The sequence below is a fragment of the Drosophila elegans genome, unplaced genomic scaffold (genome assembly GCF_018152505.1).
Source record: "Drosophila elegans isolate 14027-0461.03 unplaced genomic scaffold, ASM1815250v1 contig_208, whole genome shotgun sequence".
NCBI lineage: Eukaryota > Metazoa > Arthropoda > Insecta > Diptera > Drosophilidae > Drosophila > Drosophila elegans.
The window spans coordinates 6,845,358-6,869,249 of NW_024545578.1; the positions used below are offsets into that span (position 1 = coordinate 6,845,358).

The following is a 23,892-nucleotide window of genomic DNA, read 5'->3' on the forward strand; positions in this document are numbered from 1 at the left end:
CTTTAATTTTACATAACAGCTAATCAACTAAACAATTGTTATAGGACTGTCGGATTGTACATTTTTCTATGTCAATGAATGTCAGTTTCCTGTCATTAAAAATAAACCTAAATTAATTGAAGAAAATAAATATAGGCAGCAGCCAACCTGCTGGAAAGCTTAAGCTGAAAAAATATTTTCAATGAATACAAAATTGTTTTGATTTCATAAGTTATCGCATTTTCTGCACCTTGCTTTTCTTTATTTATTTACAACTATTGTTTTCAATTTTGTCGTTTGTATTTACAATAATTTAGTAAGTTCGAATCGGTTTATCAGTCAGTTTGGTTAGCTCCTTTACCACCACTTGCTGCTCTTGTCCTCCCACTTGCTGCTGGTGTCCTGTTTGACATGGGCGTAGCTGGTGGCATGACCGTGTCCATGTCCGTATTCCTGACTATGTCCATGTCCGTGTCCATGTCCGTGGCTGTGCTCGTAGTGATCGGCATGTCCGACGTGCTTGACCGTGGCCTGGAATCCGTTGTGGGCATCCGCGGAGTACTCAACGATCCTGGTGCGTCCGTCGGCCTCCTTCATGGTGTAGCCCCCCTTGACCTTGTCGCCATCGCGGGTCTCCCACTGCTGCTTGATGTCCCCGGTCTTGGTGTCCTTCACTCCGTAGTCGAACTCGTACTTGGGGTGGTGGTGGGGATCCTCGTGGTGACTCCACTGCTGGTGGGGCTCCTCGTGGTGACTCCACTGCTGGTGACTATCATGTGCCCACTGCTGGTGATGGTGATCCTGAACTGGGGCCCACGAGTGGTGATCCTGCTGGTGATCCTGCCACTGCTTGGGTGCCTCGTGGTGCGTCTGGATGCTGTATCCGTGATCGTGTCCTCCGTGGGGAATGTAACTGGCAGCGGCCACTCCCAAAAGAGCACAGCAGAGGATGGTTAGTTTGTGAGCCATTTTCGTTAGTTTCTGATCGACTTGCTTGGCCTAAATCGCAATTGGAACTGTGATAGTCGGTAGACAGTGCCCAACGTTTTTATACTTCTGCCCATTCTACGGATCGATTAATTACATTTACCCTCGAGGCTAAATAGGCTAGAAAAAAGTAAGAGTCCCAAAAAATAGGTATGAAAAATGCTTCGAATTTTTGTGCAAATTTTCATTTTTCCTCATTCGTATTCATAATCTTTGCTGGGGCGATTGGCAAATTAAATGTGGCTCACAAAACAACAACATCGATAAACGGGGCGTGAACATCGCCCAATCAGCAAAAAAAAAATAAAAATAAAAGCAAAGCTTGCTATATTGCTATGTTTTTGTTGCTTAGAAATCAATCAACAAGTGTGGCCCGCTTTCAAATTACGTAGCAATAGTCGCCTCGCCTCGCTGCGTTTCTTGGGTTCGCCCCTCTTCTTCGCCAACTTCACGCCAAATGACCTTGAGATAGGTGGCAAAGAGGAAGGGGAAGGGGGAGGGGGCAGGGCTGGGCGGACAGTCGAATCGGTCGGTGTTTCTGCCCAGGGGGTCTGCGGTGGGGCACCCAAAGCTTCCGAATTGGTCTTAAATCACTAAAGAGCGGTTAATTTTTTCTAAATATTTGTAATTAACAAGGTTAGAGGCTTTTTTGCTAGGAAAATATACAAAGTTATACCAATATTACAAAATAAGTTTAAGTTTCTGGTAAATGACTTAAGCTTTGGCCATCTTGTTTAGCTAAACTTTATTATTCTAAATTTCTTGAGAATTGTACAGTTTAATGTTAAGTAATCTTAAAATTGAAATTATAAAATGAAAAAATTCTAGTTTTTTATAAAACTGTTACAATTAGTAATATTTAAAAAGTCCTAAATTAATGCGAATTTTTTTTTATATTATTTAAAACGCATTAATTATACTTTATTCAAAATTTTTATTGAGAGTAAAAAATGTTCAATGCAAACAGAATATTAATCAGTTTTCCTTAACAAAATAGTGTACATTTTTAATGGCCTTCCTGTTACATTTTTGTAGATAAACATTTCCTTATTGCTTTTATTTTTTCAGTTCAAATTTTTGCTTATTAAGACGTTAAGAATTTACGTTAGTTTGGCCCTTCTCTTTAACTAGAGTTCAAGCTTATTGAAACGTTAACGAACTTGCCAACACCTTTTGATTCTGTTATAATTAATTATTTTCAGCAGAATATAATTGTAACAAATTTGGTTTTGATATAAAATGTGATCGATTTTCTATAGAGCTCAATGGCCAAAACAATAATAATAATTATGGATTAGTGAGGTAATTAGCAAATCAGCTAGCACGAATGGTGAATGGTGTGGCCAAGAGAATGACCACCCGATGGTTTATTGCCCCACACTTTTGGAGTGGTATATAAAGAGTAGATGGGCCCCCTAAGAACCATCAGACATCATCAAAGTTCCGATTGGAAAACAACGACGATTGCAGTGCACGAAATGAAATCCTTTTGCGGCGGTCTGTTATTTGCCCTTCTGGTGGGCGGAAGTTTGGCGTTTCCCCATGGAGGACATGCCACCAGCTACAGTTCGGTGACCAAACACGAGGGGCCCATCCACAAGAGCCATGGCTATGGCTATGGATACGATCACGATGTGATCAGTGCCTACGGAGGCAACTACGGCCATGGTTACCCCAGTGCAGGCTACTCCGGCTATGGCTATGGATATGAAAAGCACGAGGTAGATCACTATCCCAAATACCACTTCGATTATGGTGTGAAAGATGCCCACACCGGCGATCAGAAGAGCCAGTGGGAAACCCGGGATGGCGACAAGGTCAAGGGCAGCTACTCCCTCAAGGAATCCGATGGTACCACTCGAGTGGTGGAGTACACCGCCGACGACCACAATGGCTTCAATGCAGTGGTCAAGAAACTGGGTCACGCCCACCACCCACAGGTCTATCACAAGGGCTACGGACATGGCGACATCTATGGAGCCGACTACGGTTATGGTCACGATGTGGTGGCCCACTACGGACATGGACATGGACACGGATACGGAGGACACGCCAGCAGCTATGTGAGCGTGAAGCAATTGCACTGATTCAAGGACCTCTGAGATGGATTGCCAGGACGAAACCGATCTGAAACAAACAGCATATTTAACAATGCAACAAAATAACCTGACTAAAGCAAGCTTTTTACACGTGTAGTATTTGTCTTAATATCTATTTTTATTAAAATAACTTTTATAGCCGAAAATGTATACGTTTTTAATATTTTTAGGTGGTTGGGGGGAAAAATCACTGTCGAATTAAGACAATTTATGTTTTAGGTAAGGTCAGAAACGTAACGTTTGTTTGTCTAAGGTTTTGAGCATTCTCTTAATAAATATTTCAGCTTGCATTAGAAGTAAATACTATGTATTAATGATTCTTAATTTAATAAAAATTTTAATACTGAATGAACAGACAGATTTTCCTTTCCGTAACGTACTTAAGAAAACGAATAGTTATAAGTTAGCAGAAATTTTAAAGATTTAACTTATATTAAAGACCAATAATGCCTAAAAAGCATTAAAAACTGTAAGAATATTAAAACATAATTCAATTGGAAATTTTCCGGCACAATTCCCAACATATTTAGGCTGGTTAAAAAGTAGAAGTAGGAATTATGGTATGTACAAATTCCATAATATAATATATACAATTTAAAAACAAAGCATTTTTCACTATAATAGCAATGAAAAGTCATTTAACCAATCGTGAAATACCATACCGAAAATATAGATTAATTTTTCCGCCTCAAACATACGACTCTGGGAAATTTTCCCAAGCTCCATAATTTGTAGCACCGCTTCGTGTGCTGGACTGCAGCACTTGATTTGAATACGGATTACCAGGATTAACTGGCAAAGTGGAGACACGACACATTCGCAGAGCAAATCGCCATTAATTTATGTAAAGTCGAAACGTAATGCTGGCAGGTATAAATTTTATAATGCCATTAGACAGCTGCAGCGAAGCGTCGAAAACGACAACGGCGACGACTTTTACTTGCCGCACGGCGGCGCCTGAAACCAAAAGTTGGACCGCCCAAATCAGGGAATATATATATGTGTACATATATATACAATGTAGTATGGGTTGCATGACAGTATCGGTGGCTAAACGGGTTTCAGCCAATAATTGTCAATTAGAGCGAGCTTAGGAAGCGACAAAGCAGCTGCAATCTGCCATCTGCAATGTTTAATCTGCAATGTGTTGCTCATCGCAGTTGGTTGCGTCTGGCCAGTTGCGAATTGGAAGTTGTTAGTTGGATGGTAGATGGTGGGATGGTAGATGGGTGGGAAGGTGGATATTGGACGTTGGAAGTGGAACCGGTGAAGCCGGAAAATCTTGTCGCCGGGAAAACGAAACGAAACGAAACCGAAGCTCAGCGTTTTGTGCCGGTCCTCGTCTTCATCTATAAATACTTTGGCAATGCCGCGCCAACGCTTTAATTACGTTTTTGTCCTTGACATTGAACCACGGCATCGAATTGAAGATCGAAGAGGAGCGACTGCAGCGCGTTTTGCTAGCGTTTTAAAACGCCCAGTGATCAGTGAATGTGTTTTTCGTATAATAGTTGAAATTTTATTTTACCAAAAGCGACATGCGGTTCTATGTAAGTGTTGTTTAAGATGGAAAATAAATAAAATCACAAATTCATTTGCTGTTTACTGAGCCACATTTTTTTTGGCAATTGGAAATCGAGAGCGAAAGTTAAGATAACCAAACTTTCACTTTAAGTGAAAGTCTAGCAAATAAACACGAATGCAAATCCAACTCCTGTACATTGAGTAATAAAAACTATATTTAAAGATCAATTAAAGGATTTAGTGAACATTTAAAAGTAGATTTTAAGCATTTTGTGTGGATTTTGTGTTCTTAATTTCGTGTACTGCTCATTGATATAAGAGGATATCAATTATTTAAAATAGTTTTATATAGATAAATTTGTAAAATAATTAATCAAGAAATTTAAATTACAACCGATATTGGTTGAAATTGAGCTGTTCTCCATTAATATTTTTAAATTACTGTAAAACTCTAAATTCATTAACTTCGTTATTCCCAAATCAAGAATACATATTCAGTATACAATAATATTGTGAAATAATAGTTTATTTAAAGCGTTTGAGATTTTTATACCGCAAAAGTCTTATCACAGACTTTAGTCTAAGCAATTATTATTTGGTTCTGCTCATTTAGTAAAAGATAAAAAAATTACTAAAAATGTGTGAGTATATATATTTTAATATTCAACTAAAGTGTTACATAATAATATAATTATAGAGTTTTGATTCTTGTCCCTAAAGCCTGTAACAGATTTAGATTCTAGGTCTAAAAAATGTTTATTTGTTGCTGTTCATTTTATAGCACTCTTTAATTATTAAAACAATTAAAGAACATTGAGAAACTATTGTATTGTATTGTATGCATTTAGTTAGCGATACTAATAAGTTATCTCTGAAGTCAATTTGGCTTAAAATTTTAGGAATAACGATTTAAATGATGAAATATGTAGGTACATTTTAGGACAAATGACATTTTAACATATTTAGATGTATAGGCAATGATATGATATATATATATGAGCGTGATTCTTGCAGATTGGTTAATACCTATTTTACTTAGCAATGTGTGCTATGCTGAACGCCTCATTTCGCCTCATTTGTTTAGTCGCATTGTGCTGGCATGCCAATCATGCCATTCTTGACAAATCTCGACGGAAGCGATATGGAATGGCCATCGTCTCGATGGCTAATTAAACCAAGCCTCCCCAAAGCAGCGACACATGCCAATCGAGGTTGGGCCGTCGATCTCGCAATTCGCAACTCCCAGCCGAAAACCAAAAACCAAAAATCGAAAATCAAAAATGTCCAAAAAATGGTTTTGCAATTTGCAAAGAAACAAATGCGAGGCGATTGCAATTGGGAAAATTGAATTGTACGGTATCCTGCCAGACCCGTTTGCCCGTTTTCATCGCGAAATCGAGGCAAGCACTGGGCTACACGGGCTACACGGGCTACACTGACTACTGACCACTGACTACTGGTCTTAAGCAAAGCCATCAATCTCCAAAAGTTTTCGTTTCGATTCGTTTCGCCGGACAGGCATTTGCTGTCATATATGCTCGATACAAATGTGCGCCCCGGTGTCTATCTGTCTGCCTAATTTTGGATTTCGGACGGCAAGGTGTATTTTGCCATTACCATTTGACAACTGTCACAACGCTGTATGACATGGTCTGGGATCGCGATCGCGATCGCGATCGAGTAAAATGAAGTTACAAATGAAACTGCGCAAATGAAAATGAAATCCCGGCCAATCTGCGAAACACGCTCCTCCGTTCGTTGGCCAATTAATTATTTTTGTCGGTCCCCTTGCCTATTTGCTCTTATTTCCTATTATGGGCTCGCGTAATAATTTTGTAGGCAATTTATTAACTGTTTTGGTATGTTTACTTAACTTGTTTTTTATCGCTCCGTTTATTAAGCGCTCGCAATGATAAAAACCGCATATTCATATTCCGCTTAAATGCCTTTTTGCAGATAACGAGCCATTTGCCGCCGGCCATCCTGCTCGCTTTGATCTGCCTGTGGACACGCCCACCGCCCATAAATGCGGCCAGGGGCGGGGCACCTGTTGTGGTGGCCGACGACGATGATGAAACCATGGAGTACGCCCCGCAATATGTAAGTGAGCCAGCACCGAAAAAGGCAAAAAAGTAATCCCATTGAGAGCGTGGCAGGAATTTATTTATCTGGTTTAGTTATAGACACAGTGAGGAAAAATTAAAGGAAAGATCAATTAAGACTTTCATGTCTCAATGTTCTTAATTTGTATTGAACATTTTACAATTAAATTAAAGTTATTTTAAATTTTTAAAATTTGATTTTCCCTTTTAAGGATATGTTATATATTTGGAAACTTAAAATACATTTAAGCCGTAATTTATTTATTTTGATTGAATAGCAATCATTATCAAATACGCTGTCACCAAGTTCAAATGTTTAATCTCAAGGCAGTTACAAAATAAACAGTTCAGTCAAAAAAAAACCATTTTTGCTTTGATTGGATTTTTGAATAAAAGATTTTAAATCAGCATGTCCTTATGTGCAGGTTTTTTTTTAAATAAATAATAAGTATTTAACAAAATAAATAATAGAGATTTGATAAAAAAAAACATGGGTGTATTCACCGTTTTAACATTTATATTTTTATGAAAAAAAGAAAAAAACATAAAAATTAGTTAAATCTTCTTAAGAATATTTGAAAATGTGTTATAGCCCACACATTAATTTTTAGGCAATAAATAATCGAATGTATTTGTTAAGCCCACGACCATATATCATAAAGGCTTTAGGCGAAAATATTAACAAATAAATAAAATATTTTAGCGTAATAATAGCGGACAGCTGTCCGCAAAAATGATCGTTAGGTCACATTTGAATCAAATAAATCATATAACGTCTCACAATTAATTACGAATTTGATCGATCTATCGGAAAGTAGAGCGGAACCAGCCAGCGATTAATACATCAAGGCAGTTTAAGTCGAAATCCCCCTGCGAACGCATAAATACCAGCGCTAATCTTGCGATCGTGGAAAACGCATTTTCCGCCATTGAAAGTGAATGTTGTCGTGCGAGTATGTGCCGAATGTTCGATACTAAATCTTTCGATGGCCATAAACCGCCTCCACCGCCGCCCACATAAATCAACTTGTTGGCCCGACCTGACTTCCAATCCATTGTCTTTTTTTTCAGCGGGAAAATCAGCGTGAGAGGGGGGGCTAAGTGGTGGAAGCTGGCAGGTAGCCGAAAATGCGAAAATGCGTAAATACGAAAATGCGAAAATGCGTTTTGCGTGCACACACGATTGGGGGCGCCATATATGGCTTTATAACTCAGCTTGTGGCTGCTGCACCTACGAGCCAAAGAGTTAAGCGAAAGGTGGCCCGAAGGCGAGATTGAATTCTTTTCTTTTGTAACTGTTTTTTTTTCGTATCACAAAAATGTTAAATGTTAAAATGTTTTCCATGCTGTCTGTCTGTCGGTCGCTGCGACGGGTAAACGCCTTTGGAACTGTCGCGTCTGTCACACAACATTTTTGATTCAAAATCGGTGTGGCGTGCTGTGTGCTCCCACGATCTGTCGGGCGATTTGTTGTCAAAATGTTGACAACGCCGCGTATGCGTAATTTGCATGTAATTGTGGATCGGAGTTGGAGTGATTGCGCATACGCCCAGTTAGCCAAATCATAAATTGCTCACCCATAAATTTATGAGTTAAAGTTCACACGCACCCACAAAAGTTGCCCGCAAAATTGGCCACCAACCGTGGCCGCTGCTCCAAATGATCTCTTTGGGTGGCCAGTTACCAATGCGCCAATGGCGACCACTGCGCCAATGCGCCAATGCGTCGCCTTATGCAACTCTTATTAAAACCTCCATATATCCAGGCGCTCAAATATATTTATAACATACAGTATAGCTTAACTAAATAGTACTGCCACAATTGTGCTTTTTTAGAACTTCTTAAGTTGTTGTTTTTAAAAAAATAGAGTTTAAACAGTTTTAAAAATTAATCTCCCTTTTAAATAAACTAGACACACAAAATTTATATAACAGAAACAAAAAAACCACATTGTTTACACATACATACTTATTTAAGATTGTTGGTTATATTAAAAACATGTAAAATTTGTAAATTTAATGGCACTTTAAGTTTCATATTTTATTTTTACTAGGAAGAATTTTCTAATTTCTTGGATCACATGACGGTATAAATTTAATGTCATGTTGAAGTATACCAAAAATGATCTGTTTGTTTAGGGCTTTGCCACATCTGTTCTTTTTCTATGCAATCTACCTCTGAATAAGGAGGTTTCACTGTGCCTAAACATAGAGGGACATGCGTGCGACGGCTGCCGCTCAGGTTACACTCGCTTGTAATCATTTGTTTTGTCCGGACAGCGACAGCGGAGCAGGGAGTTAAAATTGATAGGCAGCGAACAACTGCAGCAGCACCAGCAGTAACCGCCAGAAAAGAAACCAATAGTTACCCATACTGACTACTGCAAGAGGGGCAAAAAAAAAAAAACAAAATGAAAATGAAAATGAAAAAGATTAAAACAGCTAGCGTTTGTGTGCGTGGCCATTTATGGACGTCTGCGCTTAATTGAAGCCAGCGCCAAAGCATGCGAAAAACTTTTGCAATTTGCCTTAGAAATACTGAAGGTGCCAAAAAAGAAGGGGAAAACGCACAAGCACACACATATACTGTAAAGCCAACGTGTCCAAGTGACACCGAATGCTCTACATTTTATATTAATTGAATTTATGTAAATTTTCGGTTTGTTTAGTGGCTGGCTTTATGGGGTTAATGCGTGTCGTTTATGCTATAAATAACAATCTAGAATGTCATTTAAGTTTAAATTAAAGTCATTTGCATTTAACACTTTTATTATCACTAATGATAAGGTTACATTCAAAGCAATTAAAATGTGATACAGTTTTCAATGAGAAAACTTGGAGTTTAAAGATGTATGCGCTTTGAACACCTTATTATACGGCTTTCTAGGGTTAAGCCGCTCTCTTCTAATTAATATTTATTTTGTTGCTTTGACTTCAATGTCGGCTGCAGATCAAACGAAAACCCAATCCCCCAAGAACTGCAAAAACCCAACCCAAAGGCCTCCTCCAATGGCTCTCAAACTGTGCACAGCACGCGTTTTTGCCTTGACACAAAAAAATGGCATTTGTTTCATTTTTTATTTGGCATTTATTTTTTTTTTGTTATTTGTTGGTCGTCATGAAAACATATAAAATTCTACAGACGTTGACAGAGCCATTGGGGTTTCGAAAAGTGTGTGTACGAATTTTGGGTGCGGTTGGAAACGCACGCGTTTTGGCAGCGTTTAAAAACGCACTAAATCATATTTACCCGATTTTTGATTCGTTTCAGGAGCATCCGGGGTATGCCTTCAGCTATGGGGTCAAGGATCTGCATACGGGCGATGTGAAGTCGCAGTGGGAGTCCCGCGATGGCGACGGGGTCAAGGGTCACTACAGCATTTTGGAACCGGATGGCTCCATACGAACGGTTCACTACACAGCCGATGCCAAGAAGGGTTTCAATGCGATTGTCAAGACGGTGGGTGCCAATTCGCATCCCATCACAGAGAATCCGGAGAGCAGTAACCACGTCAACGACGACACCTCACAGTCGAAGATCAATCATTACAGCAAGGATCAAGAGCACATTGTCCTCAGTTCGGACATTAAGCCCTTGAAGAGACCCATTGAGGATCTCACACACTCGCATCCGAAGATTCCCAGCCTGATTGAGATCAAGCCACATGCGAGGATTAAGCAAGTGCCCATGGATATGGATCCGGGGATTAGGGATCGTTTGCAGCAGGCCAGGGATACGTACTATAAGCAAATAGCCGCTGCTCACAAATTAGAGGACTACTCGCAGAAACTGCAGCCCACCTATGCCGTGCAAGAGAGCGATTGGAAGGCGGTGATTGTGAACGAGCCGAAGGAGTATCGACCTCACTATACCACAGGATCACCAGCACACTCTCATCATCCTTACTACGAGCACTACAAGCCCAAGGAGGTGCCCCACAACTACATACACAAGCCGTCGATTCAACAGCAATCGCTGCACACGAGTTTCTCGCCCTCGAAGCCCAGAGTCAGCATCCCCGACAGCATCTCCAATCACATACACCAAAAGAAGGTGGTCCACACCACGCCCGGTCTGAAGCACTACAAGTACAAGGGCGTATCGAAGTCTTATTCCCGACCCGACTACTCCAGCTACTTCAACCGCAAGCCCAAGAAGCTGCGTCCCCTGCAACCCAAGCAGAAGCCACGTGTCCAGTGGCCCGACAAATCCGGTCCAGTTCTCTTTCCCAAAACTTTGGACGACGATTTCGAGGACTACGTGGAGGATGAACAGGGCGCGGCGTCGGCCACTCTGGTCCAGAATATGGTGCGCAAGGACAAGAAGCACATGGTTCCCATGTACGCCGGTGCACACAGCTTCGATTCCGGCAGCTATCGCAGCTTGGAGGGTGTCTAAATATAAGTTTAGTATACAGAGAAAACTAGCAAAAGTTTCGAGTTCAAAAACGGTGTAGAAACATTTTAAAAAGTAATATTTATTTATTTTTATTTAGTGTTTTTTTTAATATTTTGGTTTACTTTTTAAAATGTTTTTACCCTTTTTTTGGAACCTAAGACGTTGAATTTATTTTCTCTGTAAAGTGTTTCCTTTCTTTATTTATTTGTTTCGTTTTATGAGTAATTTATTTGTTTAGCTATGTAAATCTTAGTTATTGTTTGTCAAATAAATTAAATTTCGCTATATTAAATCATTAAATTGATATTGGATATAGTTTTAAATTTTGATACAACAAAAATTTGTTGTTAAATGCGATTTTACTATTGGGAGAAACAAATTGCCTTTCACACATAAGGTAAAGTGCTTTTATAACTATAAACATCATATAATATTCTTAAAACACTTTCGACAATAAAAAATAAAAGTTTTTGAAGTTTGCATCAGCAAAAAGTTGTCCTTTTATGCACTTCGTTTATTGGTTTTCAACATTTATTCACACATTTCGGTGTTAAGTTGTTAATTGTGTAGTTAAAATATTATAAAAATGGTTGACATATTATAAACGCATTTACCTTCAACAATTTTCTTCCCATTAGTGTGGGATTAATTAACTTTGTGCGATTTGTTTACAGAAGAGGGAATTAATGCACCACTCCCTGACATGGTAAGTAATGATCTTGCGGAATTAAATTTTCAGCTGCACTTGCCGCCGATTTTCCATCATAAATCATAGAACTCGAGTCGAGACAAACAATGAGCCACAAAATTCGTGGGTTGACAGGAAATTGCTAACAAGCAGCCAAAGATCGCCGACTTCTGATCCCTCTCGCAGTGCCAAACCTCCAATTGAGTTTTGTGATTATGCCATGCAATGGCCAAAGCAGCGGCAACGCCATCCAACAACGAAAGCGACAACCATAAATTAACACCAGTTCGCATTAATTATTTCAAGCCGACAACGCAGCACTGAAAACGCCCCAAAAATTTCCATAACTGAGGTAAAAGATATAAATACTCTTTTAGAGTTGAAGCTAGTAAATGTTTAACGATTTCCTAAGTGAGGTGTGGTAAGAAATTGTTAATACTGTTTATACAATTATTGTTAGAAACACTATTCTAACGTAACACGAGTAATAATAATTATAATATCACTAGAATCTAAGTTATTATAATAAGGTTTAATTAAATCGTAACAATATAAAAAAACCTTGAGTTATTGTATTTTATTAAATCTATTGCATTTTTAAAATTAATAATATTTATTTCTTAAGTTTAAATTACTTATCATTAAAAGTCGTAATATTCATATCTTTAATTTAAGTTGTTTTTCTTCCAACAAAGTGGAGCCACCCCTCGCTAGAGTATGCCTAAAAACGCGTGCGATTTGACAGCAAATTATGCGATTGCAATGCATGGGCCATGATGCAGGCACTTCTGAGAATTGTCTCTCACATTTGTTTGGGCCGCTAATTGCTTTTGGCCATCACTCTGGGGCGAGGGGTGGTGTGGGGCCGGGATCGGGATCCTTTCCTTAAAAGGTGTGCGTGTCAGCGGGGCAGCTTTTCCACCGGCAAGTCCGGCGAGCCCCAAACCGGATCTAAGTCTCTTGAGATATATTGAACGCAGATCGCTGATCGCAGATCGGAGTCATGACTCATAGCCCCTGACTACGTTCAATGTCGTTGGTCGGAGGCGGCGCCTAATCTAGAAAATTGTAAATTATTTAATTGGGAGCGCTGACAAACGCCTCTGCACTGAACACACTACTCTACTACGTAAGCCGAAATCTGAGAATCTATCGGGCATTCTCACGCGAGTGGAAAACGCGCTAAGTGATTCTGCAGCGATCGCCGTTTATGAGCATCGCGGTTTTTATTGGCATCACTTTGGAGCCGATGCCTGGGAAACTGGTTCGCCTAGAATCGCAATGTGGGAGCAATTTGCATATAAGCAATCAGTTATTTATTCAGTTCGCCCTCTTCACTTCGATCTGCCAGTTGACACTTTGGTCCCTGATCGCAGGTCGATACGTCAATTTATGCATCGAAATCGCAAGAAAATCCAAGTCAATGCCATACGCAACAGTTTTTGCGTTGACAAAAAGTGCGAGTGCTCAAACTGGCATTTGGCAATCGAATTTGAAATCGAAATCGAAATCAAAATCAAAATCGCACCCGTAATTAGAATACTCGATCTGTGGTCGAACTAGTTATGCATGAGATTAGCTAAATTGGATTAGCTGGTGGGAGAGTCAGTACAGCAGATCGAACATTAAGAATGCCGAATGCCTAATCTGTGTTAATTATGACAAATGTTTATGACACTCGAGTCGACCAGAGGTGCATATTTTGCTTCAAAGGAGGTTGCTTCAGGAGTTGTTCAACCGAAGCATCAACCTATTAAATATTTAATAAAATATTGTTATTTAACCTTCTATAAGCAAACTACTTTTAAATCAAATTGCCCCTGACGGTATGCTTCATAAATTAAATTGTTTACAACTTTAGTTGTTCACAATAACATCCGGCTTTTTACCTTGGATTTTATACAAAAATAATTGCACTAAATATTTATTGAAATCCTCGCTAGCTTGCAATATAAAATAAAGTGGGTTGAATGTTTCAATCTTTTTTATTTTTTCTTAAAACCTGGAAAATCAATTTGAATATTAAAGGCTAAAATGTATTGCTTTAAATTTTCAACTAAATAATTTGTAGTCGAAAGGTAATACTTTATCTTAAGGGCTAAATATTATTTATTATTATATTATATATTTAAGTCGAACCTTAATGTTACATCATCATATTTTATTTTTTTGCAATGCAATAAATACAATAATTTTAAAGAAATGTTTGTTTAATAAAAAAATGATTTCTCACGAATCTACAATTTTTGTATCTAATTTAAAAAGTCAAGACAAAAATTCAAATTGTGGTAATCAATTAATATTTTATTTATAATAAGCATGTATGAAAATATTGATAAGTAGAAACTTGAATCAGGATCCAGTCCCAATGGACCTTATTAATGGCCATGTCTCCTGATATTTTATGAGCGCATTTAATTAGCTGTCCGCCGCGTCTGAACTCTGAAGTCTGCCATTTGGTGGCACTGGCAGCCATCAAGCTGCCATCGCAGCCACATTGTCCCTGACTCGCAAATGACACCGCATGCCGGCCAAATCAATTAAAAACACCCAGATGGAAAAAAAAGAAACCAAAAAACTAGAGGCAAGACAAACTCCTGGCCAGACGATTACCAGCGATGTGAAATCTAGGCGAAGTTTTGCCGAAATAAAACTAACCAACCATAAATGGCTGGCTGGAAAATTGATTGAGCAGCACACGCGTTGACATTTCAATTAGAAGCCCAGACCGGACCGAAAGAAAAATCGATGGAAAAAAGCGAAAAAAAAAGGTAGGTAGGTGGGGAAAACCAAGACACGCAATCGGCAGTTGGAAAAGAATGCCGATCCAGATCGAGTGCCGGTGCCAGTAGATAAACCTTGTGGACCAATTAAGCTTCAACGATTGGGTGTTGCATGATGCGATTTTTATCGGAAAATCGAATCCAGGGAGAAGAGTTAAGTCCGCAAATGTTCCCGACTTTTCCTGCCATTTTTTTTCCAACTAGGACTGCTGCTGGTGCTGCTGTTAATTGAACATGAAACATGTTTCGGGCTGTTGGTCCAGCTTTACCTTGTTTTTTATATTTTTTTATTTTTATTTTGGGCTTTACGCGAACGGTTTTCGCAATTTGATTGAATTTTAATTTTTCAACATTTGCAAACGCAAGCAGAAAAGTCAGCTGCGCGAATTTTAACCTACTTCAGGCTGATCGCTGGACGAGTTTAGTTCGCCTCGCCACGCATTTGTCACACACACGCACAGATCTCTCGGGTTGCGTAAGTTTGGTGAAACGATCTGCGGACTTTGTAGAGCTGTAACTATATAGATTCAGCCTCAGCTTCAGCTGGCCATGGCTGCTGCCTCACGACCATGCCTACTTAACATCATGACGAAATCAAATCGCAAGTAAAACCCCTCACCTCCTTCACCCCTCACCTTTTTAATTGAAAAATCTTGATTTTCGCCCCAGCCGGATCATTTACATTCAATATTGTAACGGGCGGCGAATCCTATATCTAGATGGTTTGTCGTTCATTCAATACTGCGATCATGTTGACCGGGTCGCTGCGTAAACATTTCAAAATTTGCCAAACATATTTATAAAATCGTCGATTTTATGTTTTGTGCATAATCGAGCGGCCAATCTCTCGCCCCAAGAGTTCTACAAGCCTCAGTGAATATGAATATTTTTGTGTATCGTGAACCAGTTAAGTTAGTGCTAGAGTGCAAGTATTGCGTGTGTTTTTTTGAGAAAGGCCGACGGGCTTGGCATTTTTAGCTCTGTGTGAGCGCACAACATGGCGTATGCGTGATGCCAGCGGGGCAGTCGCAAAAGCGGCAAAATTATGACTTTAGGTAGCCCAATGGTCGGTGTTTATGAGTGGAAATGCATTTTCCGCACCTTGTGTGAAATGGCTGCCAAGCTGTTGTCCACAAAACTCGTGGGCGATGTCTGGACTTGGCCAAAAACGGTTTAGTAATCACCGCATTAAATGGCACAGTTATGGTTGCTTTTATTATATAAGGTAGTGAAAAAACGGATAAAACGCGCATTTTCTATAATATCTTCAGTGGCCTTAGATTAATAAGAGTCATAAGTTTACTTACATTTTTAAACGCCTTATCTTTTTTAGTTTTAAAAAAGCTACAACACTCTTTGAATTTGTATTGTTTTTTAATTTCAAAAAAAATACTTAAATTTATTAATCATTGCAATAAGAATAAAAATGACATAGAATTATAAGACCCACTTCTCTGTCAAATCTAAAAAATATTTAGTTATAATTTATGAAATTAAATTTAAGTTTTAAATTGTCAATTATAAACAAGCATCCTTTCCAATGTAATGACTTAAAATTATCTTCAAATTCAACACCATAAATAACACAAAAAAACGATGCCAGCCTAACCCCAAATTCTTGGCCATGTTTCTTCAAATCGCTTGTCAGCCAGCCGATTTATCAGACATGTTAACGCATTGGGTTGGCCATTCTTTCGACATATTACCACTATACCACTATAAGTGTGGCGTTGGAGTTGGTGTATACCCACCCTCGCACAGAGGGTGACACTCGATGCATGGTGACCTTAATTGCCGACAAGTCAACACTTTGGCCATATCTCCCGGCTATTCTATTAGTTACACATTGTATCGCATTATGATGTGGCAATGCAATGCCTTTTAGCCAACTAATGCACAATCAAGGCCCAAGGCGCACAACACGCATGATTGCGCACACATACGGGCAGACAAAATTTATTGATAGCGACATTAATACCACAATTCTTGTTTTATTTTCTACACATACATTGCTCTCTTTTTTTTTCTTGATTTTTTTTTTTTATTTCGGTTCGGGGGCCTCTAGCAAATTGCGTATGCATTTATTTTTTTCCAGAGCTACACGCAATGGCCGCGATTAAAATCTAAATCAAATTAAGTCGCTTTAAAAGCATACGGGTATGCAAAAAAAAAAAAAAATAAATCTTTAAAAAAGTCGAAATAAAATTGTGGCCGAAAGCAAGCAGAGAAAAAAATAAACCGCTGACTTGGCCAACAATGCACCACGCGCATTTTGTGATCGGCTTATACGTTTTGAGCCGAGGCGTTCGCCACTATGATCTAATAAAACGTTACCAACTGAGGCTCTCAGCGAAGGTGGGGCCCAGACAATTGGCCAGGCAGGCGCAGGTTGCAGTTCGCCAATTTTCAGTTCAGTTTTCAGTTCAGTTTTCAGCTTTCGGCTGGCAGTTTTCAATTTTCAACGGGGAGAGAACAAAGCTGGCAAAGCAAACGAGAGATCTGGAGTCGAGCAGCAGTCATCAATTCTTCATCTGCACGCGCCAAAGTCGCAGCTTTACTTCGTTCGTGCCTCTTTCCTTGCAACTAGATCTTTGATCTTTTTGGTTGCATTTTCTTTTGCTACACATATAGTAACATAGTTGGTTGTTTTTTTTTTGTCGCTTTGTCGCCAAACTGGTGCGTGGCTGCTGCGCATGCGTGCGAGCTTTTTTCGCGACTGTTGGCCAACTGACCGAACGTATATAAGCGATTATAGGGCCGGGCTGGCCAACAGTCCAGTCCAGTCGGCCGCGTGGCTCTGCTCTACATCCCGAATCGTTCCGATCCGTTCCGTTTCGATTCGATTCGATTCGAATCGACTTCATTTCGAGCCGTACTTGTTAGAATTTAAGCAAATCGGAAAACGAAAAATATATATATATATATTGTGACCTGTGCGTATTTTGCTCGATGCGAATTATTTTCAGAGCCGCCCAAGGATAAAACCCATAGCAAATATAATCGAACCATCAAGGATCGCAAAGCTTGTGAATTCTTTTTTGAGAAAAAGTGTGCAAATGCTGTGTTACTGAACAAAGATTTTATTTAGTTCGTGAGTCCTTGCAAACGAATAGCAGCTGTCGCCTGTGTTAAGTTCGAATAGTGAAATTATGAAGGTGGGTCCTTTGATAATAAATAATAAAAATTACAAATATAAAAAAAGGACAATGGCGAATTACAAATTTGACATTTTGTGCAGGGTGAAGTTCCTAAAGTTTATTAAAACAAAACAATAAAGTTATTAAAATTATGTCCAATGCATAAATATATATAAAGAAATGCACCTTTAAAATGTTTGATTGTAAATTTATATTTGCCAAATAACTGAACTTAAAGGATATACTGTATCAAAACGTATTATTATTAATTTTGAGCTTTCTTGTGTTTTTGAAGTGGTTCAACATTTTAAGTTTAATGTTTAATAACACAATAAATATAGTAAAAAGTGGATTACATCAATTAAATTTCAAATATCTTTAAAAATTTCTTTACATTGCTTAATTAATTATCTTATTTAATATCCTTTTTACGTATGATATTATTGAAGTGTTAATAAATTTTGAAATTTAGGTACGTTTTGAATATTAAAGGTTAATCCTGAAATATATGCACTTATACATATTTCATTATTTGGGCTAAATTTAGTACGGCGCAGTGGGTACCAAAAATATATTTAGGAGTGTTTTAGGTTTTGTGAATAATTAATTTGGTTCTTTAATTTATGTCGAGTAATACAAGAAACATAATTTTTTAAATATTTATAAGTCTCTGTTTTTATTAAAAATAAATAATGTATATTAATCCTGAAAAATCCATTTATATATATTTTAATATATAGGCTTACATATATAAACACAATTAATACATTTTATCCAACTTGGTTTTATATTCTTTAGATAGTAAAATAAATTAGAATGAATTTTTTTTATAACCCTATGATTATATTATATTTAAATATGGTACTCACTTTGTTTGACTTAATGTTTACCCTTCCGATTTCAGTTCCATTTGGTAGCCCTTCTGGGCCTGCTCAGCGTGGCTCTGGCGGATCCCTCGCCCACTCTGGCCCCCCGATCCTGCCCTGCGTGCACGCGGCCACCGCTGGCTACGCGTATCCGCCGCCGGCGGAGGTGAAGTTCTCCATCTCGCCGGGAGTGACCAAGTACAGCCAGAGCCCGGCGATCTCCACGTACGCGGAGAACGGCCACCTGCTGCACACCTCGGTGGGAAGTGGAGGCGCCTCCTACCAGTCGACGGCCGGAATCGAGGGCGTGTCCCACGGGGGCATTGCCCAGATCGACAAGTACATTGCTCCGGTGCAGAAGACCCTGTTCACTCCATCGGCGGAGTACGGAGGTGGCATCACCTATGCGGACAAGTCGCCAGCCGCCAAGTACGCCACCGTGGTGCCATCTGGAATCGAGATCAAGAACTTGGTTTCGCCAGCCATTACCAAGCTGGACAACGCCTATTTGCCACCATCGGCGGGACTCACCAAAGTGGCCACGTACACTTCGCCGGGATACACTTACAGTTCGGCCACGCCGGCTGTATCCAAGGTGGCCACCTACTCTTCGCCAGCGCTTTCGAGCATTCCCTACTATGCGCCACCGGTGACCTCCAAGGTGGAGACCTACAGCTCACCTGGGTACACCTACTCCAAGGCCACTCCTGGCTACTCCAAGGTGGAGACCTACAGCTCTCCGGCCTACAGCTATGGCCAGGTCTCGCCGGCAATCTCCAAGATTGCCACCTACTCGCCATCGGTTTCGTATTCGGCGCCAGCAATTGCCAAGGTGGCCACCTACTCCGCGCCGGCTGTTAAGCTGGCCACCACCTCGTCACTGTTGTCGTCCCATGGAACCGGTTACTCGGCCAGCTATGCGCCATCCATAACCAAGTACAGCCAGGCGGCGGATGTGTCCCACCAGTACTTCTCCAAGCCCATAGTGGCCGCCTATCCAGCTGTGGCTCCGGCGGTTACCAAGGTGGCCGCCAGCTACGGAGGCACTGCATCGGGAGCTCTTTCGCACCAGTATGTGGCTCAGCCCGCCATTGCCAAGGTGGCCAGCTATGCTGCCCCAGCGGTGGCCACCTACTCGTCCGCTCCGGCCATCACAAAGCTATCCACCAGCTACGGAGCCTCGGGATCGGGAGCTGTCTCCCATCAGTACGTGTCCAAGCCAGCCCCGGCCATTGCCAAAGTGGCCAGCTATGCTGCTCCTGCCATTGCCAGCTACTCCACTGGACCTGCCATTGCCAAAGTGGCCACCTATGCTGCTCCCTCTGTGTCCACCTACTCCTCGGCTCCTGGCTACGGAGTAAGTGCCTCGGGTGCCCCCTCCCACCAGTATGTGTCCAAGCCGGCCATCGCCAAGGTGGCCACCTATGCCGCTCCAGCCATATCCACTTACTCCGCCGCGAAAGTGGCCACTGGCTACGCAGCATCCGGCCATGGAGGAGCTGTCTCCCATCAGTATGTGTCTAAGCCAGCGGTGGCCATTGCCACTGCTCCTGCCAAGATAGCAACCTATGCTGCCCCAGCCATTTCCACATATTCCTCAGCTCCGGTGGTGACCAAAGTGGCCACTGGATATGGAGCATCCGGCCATGGAGGTGCCGTCTCCCATCAGTATGTCTCCCAGCCAGCTCCTGCCAACGCCAAGGTAGCCACCTATGCTGCTCCGGCCATCTCGAAAGTGGCCACCTATGCCGCTCCAGCCATAGCCACCTATTCGGCGGCACCTGCTCTCAGTAAGGTTTCCTACAGTCAGGCGGCCGATGTGTCCCACCAGTACATCTCCAAGCCCATTGTGGCCGCTGCTCCGGCGGTGGCCACCTACACATCCGCCCCGGCCATCACCAAGCTGTCATCCAGCTATGGAGTCTCGGGATCGGGAGCCAAAGTGGCCACCTATGCAGCTCCTGCCATCGCCACATATGCCACTGCTCCTGTGGTGACCAAAGTGGCCACTGGTTATGGTGCATCCGGACACGGAGGAGCTGTTTCCCATCAGTATGTGTCCAAGCCAGCGGTGGCTATTTCAGCCGCTCCTGCCATTGCCAAGGTGGCCACCTATGCTGCTCCTGCCATCGCCACTTATTCTTCGGCACCCAGTCTCGCCAAGATTGCCACTAGCTATGGCGGATCAGGCTATGGCGGATCGGGACATGGCGGAGCCCTGCTCGCCCATCAGTATGTTTCGAAACCAGTGGCTCCCGTTCTGTCCAAGACCTACTTGCCTGCTGCTCCGGCCATCGCCCTGCCCGCCAAGGTGGCCACTGGTTATGGAGCATCCGGGCACGGAGGAGCCGTCTCCCATCAGTATGTGTCCAAGCCAGCGGTGGCCATCGCAGCTGCTCCTGCCATTGCCAAGGTGGCCTCGTATGCCGCTCCTGCCGTTTCCACCTACTCAGCGGGTCCATTGCTGTCCAGTGGCCATGGATACGGAAGCAGTGGCTCGGGATACAGTGCCGGAGCCGTCTCCCACCAGTATGTGTCCAAGCCAGCGCTGGCCATCGCAGCTGCTCCTGCAATTGCCAAGGTGGCCACATACGCAGCTCCTGCAGTGAGCCACCTGTCCACGGGACATGCCGTCGCCTCCGTTCCCCATTTGACCACCAAAGTGGCCACTGGGTATGGAGGAAGTGCAGCGGGTTACAGCTCGGGAGCAGTCTCCCATCAGTATGTGTCCAAGCCAGCTGTGGCCATTGCTTCAGGTCATGCCATCGCCAAGGTGGCTTCGCCAGTTGGACTGGGACTGGGATTGGGACTTGGTTACGGGGGCAATGGACATGGACACGGAGCAGCTCTTCTGGGCGCTCCTCTCACCAAGTTGACTTCGGCTCCAGCTTACTCCTTGGGAGGTAAACTGGCCACCAGCACCGGCTACGGAATTCATGCGGGTGAGTTTTAGGGATTTTCTTCTTAAAAAAAAGTGGTTTATCAATTTAACTAAGAAATAATTATATAGTTAACCAAAATGAGATAATTAATCATAAAAAACTTTAAATTGTAAATGTTTTTTAAAGCGAAAAATACCTTAGATTCATTAAAAATAAAATAATAAGGACAATAGATTAATTGGAAAATACGAATTTTGTTTTTTAACCTTAAGTATCTCCTTAAAGTCAAATATTTCATATTATATATGTATATATATAGCATATTAGTTCAAGTTATTTGTTAAGATTTAAATTTGAAATCACTTACCATTGACAACACTCCTCCTTTCAGGTAACTTAGGCCATGGAGCGGATCACAGTGGTGGCTATTACGGAGCCATCTCGCTGGGTCATGGTGCGGTGTCCCCGGCCCTCAGCTACCACGGTCTGCTGTCCCACGGATCTGGTCTGTCGCATCCGGCCACCTCCTCGCTGGCCCACCTGGACTCCTCCCTGAGTGGATACTCGCACGGAGTGGGTGGAATCGGACCGCTGGGAGCCGGTTTCTATCGCTATGCTCCCAGTGTGCCAGCGCTGAGCAGCCACGCCCCCGTGGCAGCCACCGCCTACCTTAAGTCGGCGCCGGTGGCTCAGCATGCCGTGCTGAAGGTAGTGCCCGAGAAGCATCTGGAGCACTTTGTAAGTTTGCCATGATTCCACGATGAATATATGCATTTATTAATTTAAAATTGATTTTATTTTCTTGTAGGATGCCCATCCACGCTATGCTTTCGAATACGCCGTAAACGATCCTCATACGGGCGACAACAAGCACCAAAAGGAGGAGCGCGACGGGGACGTGGTCAAGGGCGAGTACTCCCTGGTGGAGCCCGACGGCAATGTGCGCACCGTGAAGTACTACGCCGACTGGGAGACGGGCTTCCATGCCGAGGTCATCAACAGTCGCGATCAGGGCAAAATTGTGGCCAAGCGCCAGACGGAAGCCAAGTCGTGAGGTGAGTAACCAGAAGAATAACTATACAAATTAAAAAATAATTTGGAAAAGTTGTACTAAAATAAAAATGTAAGCTATTAAAACATTAAACTGGTACATCAAAAATTCATTTTATGATATTATTCTATGCATTAATAAGGATTTAAAAAACTATTCGTTATTCTAAAATTGCTTATATTTCTTTAAAAACATTTATTAATCACTAATATTTATAAATAAAAACGATGTCAATTAAAAATCAAAAATAAAAACCCTAAAGTGGATTTTAACCAAATATTTTAGTTGAGACTGTATATTTTTAGGACAATGCTTATCGATTTAAAAAATAAACAAATTTACTTTTCTTGAAATTATCAAAATATTATTATTAGTTTAATTGTTATCAGCTTAGATAAATATCTTTTAACTATCTAATTATTGACAAGTTATAAATATTAATCTTATAATTATTAACTTGGATTACAATTATAATCTAATTGATAATCTAAGTTTATTAAATCCAGAAAAGCAATAGTTTGTTCTACCCCTTTTTTTTGTAATATTAATTTATTATTTAATGTTGTTTTTTGATCAAATACATTTTTGTTTAACAGTTCTTCACAGGTCGCAAATTGTTTTGTTCGTTCAGCAACTGTAAATAGCCTCAAATCCAATCTTCTTCTCATTATACATTAAACGTATTTATGTAAACCCCACAACGGCCGCCATCTTGCCATGATATATCCAATATCCGACTATATATCCGCCAACCACGCCCACACCGTCCACACCGCCCACAACGCCCACTCTGGATCCCCCGATACTGTGCTCATGTGATAAGCGTTTCGTTTAATTGAACTGCTTGCGCCGCTCTCATCTCAAACTGCGCGCCTCTTATTAGGCCCAACTATTTGTATTTGTACATAAACGGATTGTATATTGATATTTTGTAAAATGTTAATTTCAAATAAACGACATTTAAGAACGCCACAGTCGGGGGTGCTCGACAATGAGATTGGCTCAATGTGTTATTGATTGGCATCAATATTAGAACCTCGATTGCTTTTAAGACCTTAGTCACTTACTTAAAATATTTGGTATAAATCCAAACCAAAAGAATATATTCGCTGAAACCAATAATACGAATATATTATTTTTGAAATAATTAAATACTTATATATTTGGCAAAACAATGTAATGGGAATATTTTGTATAGTTTTGTTTCCTGATTGTGGAGAAGCTCTTATTTAAAATTATTAAGTAAACATTAATTTCAAATTAAAATTTGCCCAGATACCCCAGATCAGAAATACATATATATGCATATAATATTATGCAATAACGTAATATTTGAATATTTGGTAATATATTGTTGTGGGGCCATATTTGGATAGTTTATTAGTTTATTTTATAA

General features: G+C 40.9%; 4 protein-coding genes across 4 annotated transcripts; 3 read left to right on the forward strand and 1 right to left on the reverse strand.

Moving 5' to 3' along the window:
• Positions 1 to 206: 206 nt before the first annotated feature.
• On the reverse strand, positions 207 to 1,232 carry LOC108146066 (histidine-rich glycoprotein-like). The gene has a single exon (XM_017271879.2). The coding sequence runs from the start codon at positions 946 to 948 to the stop codon at positions 337 to 339; it is 612 nt and encodes a 203-aa protein (XP_017127368.2). The 5' UTR covers positions 949 to 1,232; the 3' UTR covers positions 207 to 336.
• Positions 1,233 to 2,405: 1,173 nt separating this feature from the next.
• LOC108146067 (cuticle protein 8) lies at positions 2,406 to 3,211 on the forward strand. Its single transcript, XM_017271881.1, has one exon. The coding sequence runs from the start codon at positions 2,445 to 2,447 to the stop codon at positions 3,051 to 3,053; it is 609 nt and encodes a 202-aa protein (XP_017127370.1). The 5' UTR covers positions 2,406 to 2,444; the 3' UTR covers positions 3,054 to 3,211.
• Positions 3,212 to 4,603: 1,392 nt separating this feature from the next.
• LOC108145802 lies at positions 4,604 to 11,089 on the forward strand. The gene is made up of 3 exons (XM_017271377.1): positions 4,604 to 4,615; positions 6,546 to 6,689; positions 9,962 to 11,089. Exons 1-3 carry the CDS (start codon positions 4,604 to 4,606, stop codon positions 11,087 to 11,089), a joined length of 1,284 nt encoding a protein of 427 aa, XP_017126866.1.
• A 6,620-nt stretch (positions 11,090 to 17,709) lies between these two features.
• On the forward strand, positions 17,710 to 23,850 carry LOC108146005 (fibroin heavy chain). The gene is given in 6 exon segments (XM_017271759.2): positions 17,710 to 17,715; positions 18,602 to 18,662; positions 18,665 to 21,505; positions 21,837 to 22,183; positions 22,254 to 22,500; positions 23,093 to 23,850. Coding segments are annotated over 5 exon segments (3,501 nt in total). The 3' UTR covers position 22,500; positions 23,093 to 23,850.
• The last annotated feature ends 42 nt before the right edge of the window (positions 23,851 to 23,892 follow it).